We start from the raw sequence: 13,323 nt of genomic DNA, 5'->3' as shown, positions 1-13,323 counted from the left end.
CCACCGCGTTTTTTGCGTGTGCAAGACGCACACGCTCGTGTAAACGAGCCCTAAGGCTGCGTTCACACGGGGCGGATACGCTGCGTAATAGCCCTGTGCGCCGCAGGGAATTCTGGGCGAAAAACCGCACCAAGCTGTGGTGCAGTTTTTCTGCCAGAATGTCGGCTGCGGAAAACTGCAGCACTGAGCCGGCCTCCTGGGATGACGTTTCATCCCAGGAGACCGCTGCAGCCTGTGATTAGCTGAAACAGCGGTAACATGGGATGGAGCGTCATCCCAGGAGGCCGGCACTCTGACATCATCAAGGCCGGCCTCCTGGGATGATGTTTCATCCCATGTGACCGCCACTACAGCCGGTGATTGGCTGCAGCAGTCACATGGGATGAAGAGTCATCCCAGGAGGCCGGCCTAGAGGAAGAAACACAGACTCCTGGATAAGGCGTCATGCACACGACCGTGCCCGTAATCACAGTCCGTGGTTGCGGGCACGGCCGGCTGCTGACGGCCGCCCGCATCTCAGGCCGTGCTCCTATACAAAGTATAGGAGCACGGCCCGTAAAACACGAAAAAACAGACATGCTCCATAATTCTCGGCACGGTTATACGGCACGGACACCCAGCCGTAGCGCTACCAATAGAACCGAATGAGTACGTAACAACGCGGACCGCGGTTTTTTACGGTCGTGTGCATGGGGCCTTAGTATGAGATTTTCTGTGCTGCGACTTTCAATTCCAAAGCATGTCAATTTGTGATTTCATAACTTAGATGTGATCGATAACCGGTGGATCCAGCATGACCCGCTGACACTGAACCGGTCAGTCCCGCTAACTTGGCAGATTCAGGTCTCAGCGCAAGATACAGATGCTCTGTATACAGGACACATCAGCTGTATCTCAAAAAAAAAATATTATTTTTAATAAAGTCATTAGAAAGTTGCACCAATTACACATTTTTATTTTTTAAAAGAAACATTTTCAAAAGATGTACATAGCCTGTCCTGTTTTGTGTACCAGTGGTGTCGCCGCGCAACTGCCACATTCAATTGTATACAATGAAATACTATGGCAGAGCAGGGCGCTATCTTCTGTGACTGAAAATCAGTACCACTCATTATAGAGAAGATATAGGAAGGTTGGAAAAGGTTCAAAATTTGGCGACTAGATTAATTAATGGGGTGAGAGGCTGCAAATATTAGATTTGCTCAGCTTAGAGAAAAAAAAATGCCTTAGGCCCCAAGCACACAACCAGAGTTTTAATCTGTAATAACGGATCCGTAATTACGGATGAAATTGGGGACCCATTTATTTCTATAGGCTACAGACACATTTCCGTATATTTACAGATGGGTGGCCGTTCTGTAGAAATGATCCGTAAAATATAGAACATGTCCTATTCCTGCCCGTAATTACGGAACGGACTCCCCATAAAAGGTCTATGGGCGCTTCCGTAATTACGGATGGCTACGTATGTGCACCCATAGCCGTCCGTAATTACAGAAGAGTTGCTATACGAATGCAGGGGATTACCCAAAATTTCTTTTTTGCGGATCCATAAATACGGATGAACTGCGTATGCACTACAGATCGTATTTGCGGACAGCATGCCGTATATGCGGATAAGTTGCGGATGACTATAAATGACTACGGATCTGTATTTGCGGACAGTAAAAATTACTACTGTCGTGGAGCAATAGTGTAGTCGACTAAGCTATAGCTTCCGGCAAAACGGCGGGTCCGGTGCACAACAGACACAAATGGAAACCATGGGCACCGGATCCGTCACTAATTGAAATCAATGGTGATGGAAACGAAAAACCTCTGGAACGTCACAACGGGACCGCAACACAGATGTGAACGAAGCCTAAGATGGCAATAAATGGGGCATATTTTACACAATTTAGGGATTGGAATGATTGCTTGGGTCATACAACTCATTAGCTGAAAAATATATGCACAGTAAATTTCTTTCAATCTATTAAACAGTCCCATGCTGGATTTCCAGAAGAAATGCTTGGTAGTCCAGCACTGGCAGGATGATCTGGTTGTGGCAGGGGGTAGGCTGTAATCGTTTCCATTGTCAGGGCTTGTACTGTATATATTGTTTAAAACCAATTCCAAATTTACCACTACTGCTATCAGAGCTTCCCATTTTTACTTAGGAAATATAGTAACGATGCTACTGAAAAACGTGTCAACAGCCTTATATTTTTATATATTTTTACAGCTTAAAGAGTATTGTGTCACAATACATTCAACGACAGCAAGCAAAGATCTTAGAAAGTTGAGAAACTTTTCATAATACAATGAATAAGCTTTTTTTTTTATCTAAAACCCCTTTCAAAAGAAGAATAAAACAATATATGTGACATGACTCTTTTGGTATTCATATTTAGAACGATAAAATCTTGATTGTGCGTTCTCCATAATATGGTTCCACTTCCTTTTTTGAGGATTCAGTACTCGTTCGCTCTATGACTGTACTCTTAGTGGTGTTCCGCTGTGTACAACTGGTTATTCTAAACAGTTTATGCAAGATGTTAGTCAAGCTCCAGCTATTTGTGGATATCAGTCCTCTACTGTCTCATCTAAAGTACAATTCAAAACGTCTAAAATTGTATATTGAGACATTTACTGTGTTTTGTTTTTTTTCAACTTCGAGGAAAGCCAAAAGAGCCGCTCAGAAACAGCGCTCACCTGTACGCTTTTGCGGCTTTGTTTCAGTGATCAGTGGGGGTCTCCGTGCTCGGACCCCCACTGTTCAAAATTTCTGACATGTCCCTATGACATATCAAAGGTTTTTGTTTTTTTTTAAGTTTAGTTACAATTTAAGGGCTTATTCAGAGGAACGTGATATACGACCGTGCAACGCACGTGATTTTCACGCGCCTCGCACGGACCTATGTTAGTCAATGGGGCCGTTCAGACAGTCCGTTAGTTTCACGCAGCGTGTGTCCGTAAAACTCACGACATGTCCTATATTTGTGCGTTTTTCAAACTTCACGCGCAGCACACGGAGGCAATTCCGTGTCACGCGCGCGATTCGCGCAACAGCAGCAAAAACTATGAATGTAAACAGAAAAGCACCACGTGCTTTTCTGTTTACAAACATACAGTGTCGTAATGATGGCAGCTGCATGAAAATCACACAGCCACGCATCATACGCTGCTGACACACGCAGCGGTTATGTACCTTTTGCGCGTGCAAAATGCCGCATTTTTTGTGCGCGCAAAACGCACACACTCGTGTGAATCCGGCCTAAGGCTGAGGGTATGTTCACACGCTAAGCGAAAAATGGCTGTAATATGGAGCTTTTTACAAGAGAAAACAGACTCTGATTTTCAGCCACTTTTTAGGGTATGTTCACACGCTAAAGTAAAAACGGCTGTAAGATACGGAGCGGTTTTCAAGGGACTACAACATCTGATTTTCAGCTGTTTTTAAAGCATCAAAAAATGTTTGATGCGTTTTTGGAGCTGTTTTTCTATTGACACAAAGACAATTGGCTGAAGAAGTGACATGCACTTCTTTTTACGCGCCATTTTTTCAAACAGCCACGTAAAAAAACACCCCGTCCGACCAAAACGCCATTTTTTCCCATTGAAAACAATGGGCATATATGTTTGGAGGTGTTCAGCTTCCATTTTTTTCAGGTGTTTTTCGAGGCGTTTACGGCCCGAAAAACGGCTGAAAGTAAGCCGTGTGAACATACTCTAAATGAACGGTCTGCTATATATTTCATGCCAAAAATAAAATCCAATCCCATCAGAGGTGGCAGGAAACTTTTCCCACATTAGGCTCTGCTTACATCTGCATCAGAAACGACTCCAAATATACAGATATGTCCACCCTTACCTTTGCTTGAATTTGGTTAAGGACTCCGATTTCTCATGAAACAAATTCAATACAATGTCGCTAGAAAAACAGTTGACAGGTTGAAACACACACCACACCGACTGGGTACCATGTTTTCAAAGTTGGTCATCTCGCGCTACACATCTCAGGATAGGTTGAGATATGAGGAAAGGTATGAAAGGACACATCTTTAGCGCTTTTTTTCCAGTCAAAATGACAGACACCACACTGTAACCTGTAGTCGGACACCAGTGGTATTCGTCATACGACTGGAACTGCAGTGTGTTGTGACTTTCGTTATGAATGGAAGCCCCAACGCACGTGTGAACAACCGGAATAAACAGTGCTTGCACTACAAAGTTGCGGAGTGCTACATGTGTGCAATCATGTCACCTATAAAAGGTATAGGCCATACTTTTAAATACTGGTTTTATATGTAATCTATATAATCCAATATAAACATGCATGTTGATCACCTTGTTGTAGCAGCATGCTGCTTTACAAATTGGCCTGTAGAATTTCACTTCTCTGCGAAAGTTGGAGGAGTCTGGCTGGCAACAACTGTAAAGCTTCTTCTTTCCTATGTGTGTGTCTATGGAGGTGTGTTTTTAAATTAACCCTTTCTTAAATTTTAAAAATGAAAAATAATAAAATAAAACTATAAAAGATCTTATGATGGGCGGTGAGGGTCATGAAAGTCTCTAGGTCATTGTTCTCTTAACCCCTTCCCGACATTTGTCGTAAGTATGACATGGAAAAGCCAGTAAATCCCGCAAAATGTCGTATACTTACGCCAAATGTTTGGCACTGGCTCAGAAGCTGAGCCGGTGCCATCATCGCCGGATCTCAGCTGTATCTTACAGCTGACATCCGGCTGTAATGGCAGGGACCGAGATTAGCTTCGATCCCCGCCATTAACCCCTTCAATGCAGAGTTCAAACGTGATCGCTACATTTAAGGTGTTTGCAGCTCATCGGAACCCCAGCAATGAAATTGTCGGGGTTCCGGTGGCTGCAATGGCAACCGGAGGCCTAACACTGGCCTCCCGGTCTGCCTAGCATGGAAGCCGGTCAAGATCAGGAGCTGATCCGGCGTCATCAGCGGTGGAAGTCAGTTGTATGTTACAGCTGACATCCACCTGTAATGGCAGAAACCAGAGCAAGCTCCGATCCCAGCCATTAACCCCTTCGATGCAGCAATCGAAAGCGATTGCTGCATCATAGCGGTTACTAGCAGATCGCCAGCCCTGACAGGCAATCAGGACTGGCGACTGCTGCTATGGCAACAGGAGACACAATGGCCTGCTGCTCTGCCACATACAGAAGCCGATTAGGCCCCTCCGGGAGGCGAAGCCTAATCGGCTTGCTGACAGATCTAATACATTGCACTACGCAGGTAATGCAATGTATTAGAAAAAAAACATCAGACAGTTGGAACTTCAAGTCCCCTAGTGGGACTTGAAAAAAAGTTTTAAAAAAAAAGTGGAAAAAATAAAAGTTTGAAAACAATAAAAGTTTCAAGTAATAAAATAAAACACAATCGCCCTTTTTCCCTTATCAAGTCCTTTATTATTGAAAAAAATAATTAACCATAAGTATTTGGTATTGCCGCGACTGTAATGACCTGAGGTATCAAAATGTTATATTATTTATTGCACGCGGTGAACAGCGTAAAAAATAAACGTCAAAAACTATAACAGAGTTTCTGTTTTTTGGTCACTTTGCCATACAAGTATTGGAATAAAAAGTGATCAAAAAGTCGCACGTACCCAAAAATGGTACCTATAAAAACTATAGCGTGTCTCGCAAAAAACAAGCCCTCATACAGCTCGGTCGACAAAAAAATTAAAAAGTTATGGTTCTCACAACTTGGCGACAGAAAAAATACATTCTTTTTACAAAAGTAATTTTATTGTGCAAAAAGTTGTAAAACATAAAAAAGTGCTATAAATTAGGTATCGCCGGAATCGTACTGACCTGCAGAGTAACATGAACATGTAGTTTATAACGCATGGTGAACACTGTATAAAAAAAAACTAAAAAAAACTATGGCAGAATTGCGGTTTTTTGTTTACCTGGCCTCCCAAAAAATAGGATAAAAGGTGATCAAAAAGTCGCATGTAACCCAAAATGGTACCAATAATAACTACAGCTCGTCCCGCAAAAAAAAGCCCTCATACCACTACGTCTATGAAAAAATAAAATTAGTTAAGGCTCCAATAAGTCAGGAAATAAAAAATATGCAATTGTGCCGGCCCGAGGGGAACATTTCTTCTGTTTCAAGAGGCGATTTATCAAGGACCTAAAATTAGGGAACCAGGAAGGGAGGGTCCAAACATATCCGCTGGAAGCGAGGGTGCCCGTATTATACCAGGACAACACTTTCCCAGCAAAATTCCCCAAACTGCAATGGTGCGGAGTGTGGACCAAAAGGGGGATAAGAAAGGACGCCATATATCAGTGCGACACCGGCCTGTGCAGAAAGGATTGCTTCACAGTGTAACACACATCTATGGATAATTTTATTGTTTTTTTTACCCCATTATTATGCCACCTGACTATGCCCCTGATGTACTCTGCCCATCTTACATGTACCCCTACATTATAAATGGAAATACCAGCAATAATCAAACAAATCTACTACCAAGCAAAATCCGCTCTCCAAAAGGCAAATGGTGTTCCCTCCGCTCTGAACCCTACAATGTGCCCAAATAGCAGTCTCCTTCCACATATATGGCATCGTCATACCCGGGAGAACCCTTTAAAAAAAATTTGGGGTGTGTGTCTCCAGTGGCATAAGCTGGGCATGACATATTTGTCACTGAAATGGCATATCTAAGGAGAAATATAAATTTTTAATTTGCACCATCCGAGGTGCAATAATTTATGGAAAAGTGGGGTGAAAATGCCCACTACACCCCTTAATAAATGCCTTGAGGGGTGTAGATTCCAAATGGGGTTAATTCTCAGGGGTTTCTTTTTATTATTTCACATCAGAGCCCCTACAGTTGTGAACCAATACTTTGTAAATCGCCAAATTAGGCCTCAATTTTACATGGTACGCTTTCACTCCTGAGCCTGGTCGAATGTCCAGGCAAAAGATTAGTGCCCCAAGTAGGGTGTTTCTAAAACCGGGAAACACAGCATAATAATTAGAGAGCTGTCTTGTTATGGTGGCACAAGCTGGGCACCACATATTGGCATATCTATGGAAAAAATCCCATTTTCACTCTGCAACATAGAGTGCATACTAATTTCTACAAAACACCTGCAGGGTTAACATGCTTACTACACCCCTAGCTAAATGCATTGAGGGTGTAGTTTCCAAAATTGGGTCACTTCTGGGGGGTTTCCACTGTTTTGGGGCCACAGGCGCCCAGAATCCAATCCCTCTAAGCCCTGCCGTGTGTCCAAACAGCCGGTTATTACCACATGTGGGGTATTGTTTTACTCGGGAGAAATTGCTTTACAAATTTTAGTGTGCTTTTTCTCCTTCAGTCCTTGTGGAAATGAGAAGAAAAAAAAAATCGCTAAAGCTACATTTTCTTTGAAAAAATGTAGATTTTAATTTTCACGGCCTACTTCCAATAATTTCTGTAAAAAAACCTGTGAGGTCAAAATGCTCACTATACACCTAGATAATTTCCTTGAGGTGAGTAGTTTCCCAAATGGGGTCACTTTTGGGGGATTTTACTGTTTTGGCACCGCAAGAGCCCTTCAAACCTGACATGGTGCCTAAAATATATTCGAATAAAAATAAGGCCCCAAAATCCTCTAGGTACTCCTTTGCTTGTGAGGTCGGTGCTTCATTCCAGTAGCACGCTACGGCCACATGTGGGATATTTCCAAAAACTGCAGAACCTGAGCAATAAATATTGAGTTGCATTTCTCTGGTAAAACCTTCTGTGTTATAAATAAAAATTGTATTAAAAATTTATTTCTGCAAAAAAATATGAAATTTGTAAATTTCACCCCTACCTTGCCTTAAATCCTGTGAAATGTCTAAAGGATTAAGAAATTTTCTAAATGCTGTTTTGAATACTTTAAGGGGTGACGTTTTTAAAATGGGGTGACTTTTTGGGGGTTTCTAATATATAAGGCCCTCAAAACCACTTCACAACTGAACTGGCCCCTGTAAAAATAGCCTTTTGAAATTTTCTTGAAAATGTGAGAAATTGCTGCTAAAATTCAAAGCCTTGTAACGTCCTAGAAAAATAAAAGGATGTTCAAAAAACTATGCCAATCTAAAGTAGACATATGAGGGATGTTAATTAGGAAGAATTTTGTGTGGTATAACTGCCTGTCTTCATTTAAATTGAGAAAAATGCAAATTTTTGCAATTTTTCGCTAAATTTTGGTGTTTTTCACAATTAAATACTGAACATATCGAGCATATTTTGCCAGTAACATAAAGTCCAATGTGTCACGAGAAAACAATCTCAAAATCGCTTGGATAGGTGAAAGCATTCCGAAGTTATTACCACATAAAGTGAAACATGTCAGATTTGAAAAATGAGGCTCTGTCAGGAAGCTCAAAAGTGGCCAAAGAGGGAAGGGGTTAAAATGAAAGGATATCTAATTTTTGAGTTGAGGTAAGTTTGTGTCTAATGTCTTTATAACCTCCTTGATTTTTGCAAGCAACATCAATAACTGGAGAGAAATGTACACAAATTTAACTAAAAGGCGCAAACATAAAATAATGATCCACACTGTTCAACATATACAATGAAATCATGTTTAGTTACAGTGGCTCCCTTCACAATGTACCGCAGCTCATCAACACAATACTGCTTGTATCTGTCAGAGAAACATAGCAGAATGCACATCACATTGCCATCTACTGTATTAAGAGTTGTAACAGCCTATGTGACACCACATTGCATTGCAGCTGTCATCACAGAAACAATTGGCCTATTATGCAGAGTCGCTATCTATAGTAATGAAGACAGAATTCAATGCTTCTACTCGATTATGCGGAAAATGAAAAGCAACCTGTGGGCTAAGGCAATGGCCACTTCGAAACATTCCCAGGAAAGCCGACTTCCAAAAATGCACTGGGACAACTGGTATTTCAAGTTTGTAAGTGTAAGTGTATGAATGTCATTGATAAAAGAAGGATATCCAGCTTTGTGATATTCATTACAGCTCACTGCGCAGTGCCACTTCAACAACAGGATTAGAACAAATAGACCTCCTATTCATTCCATTAGCTGCCAACCATGCCAACTCTGGTATATTGAACAAGTAGACAACAAAGACCATTTAAAACATAGGCATATTGGGCAACTTCGAGTGTGAATTAGGATGGAGCTTAGCAGACGGCGTAAAAAAAATTAGACCTTGCAGCCATTCTGGTGATAGCATATTATATCTTATAATATGTCCGACAATGCAGCCAACAATGTCCTGACCACATTTCCAGCATAATGACAGTAATAATCTTGATGGTAGTCATTGTAAAGTCACATGCGTCACAAGTGCATCAGGTCTGGATTACCTCCTGCAGGTCCAATGACTCCACTTATTATAGGTGTGTTCGCCTTATTCACCATTATACAAGCAGTGCTGAAAATAAATGGAAAAGCAGAACACAGCCAGAGAAGTGACTAAATATACAACACAGTTTGTAGTCTGAAGCGTAGCAGTCACCATCACAGTGCCAGAGCCAACTGTGATCAAAGCTGGTAATAGAGAAACTCTGAGAGAAGAATGCAACTTACTTATTATACCGACTGTCCTTGCAGGACACGCAAGTGAGAGGACGTGATCAAGTCCATAAGAACAGGTAGTGCTCATACTAAAATGTCCTAGTCTACAGAATGGGAACTCACCCACCCCTAAAACAATACTGACACTTCACGGACTCTTGTCTTCCTGCTACTTTAGTCCAATACTATCATTTAGATTATTCCAGTCCATTAGATCCTGCAGTCTAAACCACTGTCTGATCAATGGTTAGGTTCCCAGCACTAAAGCACATGGGAATATTTAGCTATTCTTTTATGTGAATAGAAAGGACACACCAGCTCAATGTCTACCGAGGCCTCTTTTCACAGGCAATCCATCTCCATGTACATTTACTATATATACACAATGAAGCCATGAGATGGAACTACACACTCTGTATAGATCAAGGATGGTTAGTCTGAGACTTGGCAATAGCTCTTGTTAGTTTAACCTCTTAACGCACCTGGATGTAAGTGCACGTCAGGGTGCGGGGGTGAATGCATGGAGCGTGCTCACGCACTAAGCGTCCTCCATACACAGCTGACACCTGCCACAAACTGCCAGAAACAGCAATCACGCTGTTCCTGGCTGTTTGACCCCACAAATGTGGTCAATCTCGACCGCAGCATCTGAGGCGTTAGAGGGGCCGCCCCCTCCAACAGCTCATCGGCGGCCCCACAACGTGATCGAGGGGTGCTGATGGTTGTCATGGCTGTGCAGGGGTCTAATGAAGGCCTCCAGGACTGCCTTCACTCTGCCTCTGTTAAGTCGACTACGCTATTGTTTCCGTCAAAACGACGGAACCCCTGAACAACAGAGACAAACGGAAACCATTGCCACCGGATCGGTCGCCATGGAATTCCATTTGTGTCAGTCAGGGCTTCGTTCCAATGGAAAGCTCCGACGGAACCCTGACGCAGAGGTTACGCAGCCTTACAATTTTTTGTTCAGTTTCCCAGTACATTATATGGTACTTTAAATGGTGCCAATAGAAAATACAACTCCTCCCGCAAAAAAATAATCCTTCACACCACTTCATTGACGGAAAAATAAAAAAGTTATGGCTCATAGAAGGCAGGGAGTGTAAAACGAAAATGAAAAAAAAATAACATTGACTTGGACATGAAGGGGTTAAACACATGCTTAAAACTAGCAATGCATACCGAATATTTAAGCGACCTCAACGCCAACACAAGTATTTCTTCATATGTCTATACAGTTATTCTAAGGACGCATTCTGTATATCTAAGGCAGTTCTGTATGGAGGTGTATGTATTCACCTGCACATACTTTCCCATATAGACGTGTTGCATCCTCCCGCTCAGACAGCTCCCACTGTCACTACAATAGTGGGACAGCACAGTACATCTTAATAAGTAGGGAAACCTCATAAAACACGCAGAGTAGTGCCCCACACGAAGTGCACTGACAACAATACCATTGTCTTACCAACAAGAAGCTTTTGCAATGGTCTCAAAGCATTGGGAATGACATTAGCAATAAAAGGCTTCACATTGTTTTATCCTGGTTTCTTCATCTTAACGCTTTAAAAAAAAAAAAAAAAAAAAAGTCTAATTCTAGACCATAAGAAATGGCCTAGATTAATTTGTTGGTCCAGAACATTCATGGCCCTTACCTAAAGTAAAACTGTTGTACAGATAACTTCATAGGAGGTCACGATAGATTTCCACTTTGGTTAGGGCAGACTATTGGATGTTAATATCAGTCAGTACAATTCATAATATTATAGAAAATTGTAGAAATGTGTTTAATTAATTAGACATAGCTCGTTAAATGAGGACATATATTGCATACCCTATATAGAAGTAAGCTAATAGGTGTTAGTGAACACTCTTAATGGCCCCAAAATCCTCAACGGGAAGGCCACAAGAGGGCTCCGTTATAATAAGGGGTCATTCAGCTGGTTACATGGTCACACATTGCTCTCTGTAAAATATTAAAACTTATTTTCTAAAATAAACTTTGTTTCGGTCTACTCTCTAATTTCTTTACTGTTGCAACAATGTGCATATCGTGCTTTCTTTGTGGTTACTATGGTAGTCAGCACATTGACTCTGCTTTGCATGGACATCCTGTCATGTGGCCTACACTTATATGATTGTTTTCTAATTAGTAGAGGTCACATGACAGGAAGTCCATGCACAGAAGAGTCTGTCAATTCTACCATAGCAACCCCAGAGTTGTATTGCTGTATTATCTATTGAGAAAGGGAGAAAAACCAAACCTGGTGTATATATTAAAGTGTCATGAAATTCACTTAACATTTATTGAGCAATATGTCAAATATAAAAATAATATTCCTTTAAATAACTAAATAAATCAGATTCCGTTGCATAGCTGTTAGACTATAAGACAATTATAATATAACGAGAAGAATATCACAAAGAATATACACAATGTATATAAGGTTATAAGAGAGTGCCCTTCTGGCACAATGATAAACTGGCTAAAGTAAAATGAAAACGGAAAGAATTCACTTCTGAGGTAATCCTCCTCCAGGTGATTGGATGCTATGGTCGCAACAAACAACCCATAAAACTGATGAGAAAGAACAAATAGGGAAAGACCATAGAAAAGGGTGTGGCGATGGCAAGTGGCAACCACCACGTCTACCACGTTTTATAAAAGGTTGCCCATATTATTTCCATTCATTCTTTAACTGGCGCCTGATAAAAACTGTGAAGTAAAGCATCGACCAATAGCACATTACATTTGAAATGACTTTCATCAGCATGGAAGCGATATGATTATCTGGTCATTGCCGTCATGACCTAAATCCGTAAATAAGATGTTACATGCTGTGTCTTACCTTCCTGAGGTATCCAGCTCCTCACTTGTTTTACTTAATTCTACTTCTGTGGTATCATCCAACCCATTGGTGACATCAATGTCATATCCCATAGTTATTCTACTACCAGAGTCAACTTTAAGAAACTCCTGATCCACGTCGGCAGATGAATTCCTCTCCAAATACTGGTTGCTTTCTTTGATTCTCTGCTGAATCATTGGGGTGAGTGGCATCTCAAAACTGAAAAAACTATCTGGCTCATAGTATAAGGTGTCCAACGACTCCACGCTGTAATACAAAGATGTATTGTCCAGTATGTTCTCAAATTGGGAGCTGAACAAATCTGTTGAGTCCTCCGAACATCTCTTTGATCTAAAGGTATCTTCATATTGGTTATCAACCACAATCCTAGGACTTGGAAAAAAAAAGAACTAATTAGAAGTATATACTAGGTCACATAATAACAATTACCATAGATTCTGAGGAATTATTAGAAGGTTATATTTATATTTTTTATTTTCCAAAGGGAAAAAAATACCACAAAAAAACTCCAGAAATTTAGCATAGTGATAAAAAAAAACAAAAAACTTCAAAACATTGTAATCCCAAGTGGTTTCAATCCATTTGCTGCCTCATGAGTATTAATTAGCGGCCCCAGCCCTGCCCTCTTGGAATACATAATTTAGCAGCTTCCTCTACATGCTGACAACTGGCTGGCCTGACTTTTAACCCCCTCCATTCACTGCGGAGCAACAGTGAATATAATTGGCCATGGCCCTTACTGAATAAACCGAAAAGATCCACCCCATAGACTTGTTCAGAGAAATGCAACTCCCTTAGACTCGTTTGTTTGTGCCTAACTAAACTTTCCAAGAAAAGAGCAGCAAAGTGACACAGAGTATGATTTGACGGTATACTCCAAAAATAACATATCA

At 41.2% G+C, this 13,323-nt stretch overlaps 1 protein-coding gene across 5 annotated transcripts in view; it reads right to left on the bottom strand.

Moving 5' to 3' along the window:
• Nucleotides 1-13,323, bottom strand: part of LOC142759603 (PH and SEC7 domain-containing protein 3-like) — a 683,786-nt gene that overhangs the window by 339,126 nt on the left and 331,337 nt on the right. For all 5 annotated transcript variants that reach the window (XM_075861948.1, XM_075861983.1, XM_075861956.1 and 2 more), the window contains one exon: nucleotides 12,410-12,802. In XM_075861948.1, coding sequence (XP_075718063.1) covers nucleotides 12,410-12,802 — 393 coding nt within the window. The remainder of the gene's footprint in view (nucleotides 1-12,409; nucleotides 12,803-13,323) is intronic.

Source organism: Rhinoderma darwinii, chromosome 1 (genome assembly GCF_050947455.1).
Source record: "Rhinoderma darwinii isolate aRhiDar2 chromosome 1, aRhiDar2.hap1, whole genome shotgun sequence".
Taxonomy (NCBI): Eukaryota; Metazoa; Chordata; class Amphibia; order Anura; family Rhinodermatidae; genus Rhinoderma; species Rhinoderma darwinii.
The sequence above is the reverse complement of the archived record's forward strand: the minus strand, read 5'-3'. Positions and strand labels throughout refer to the sequence as shown.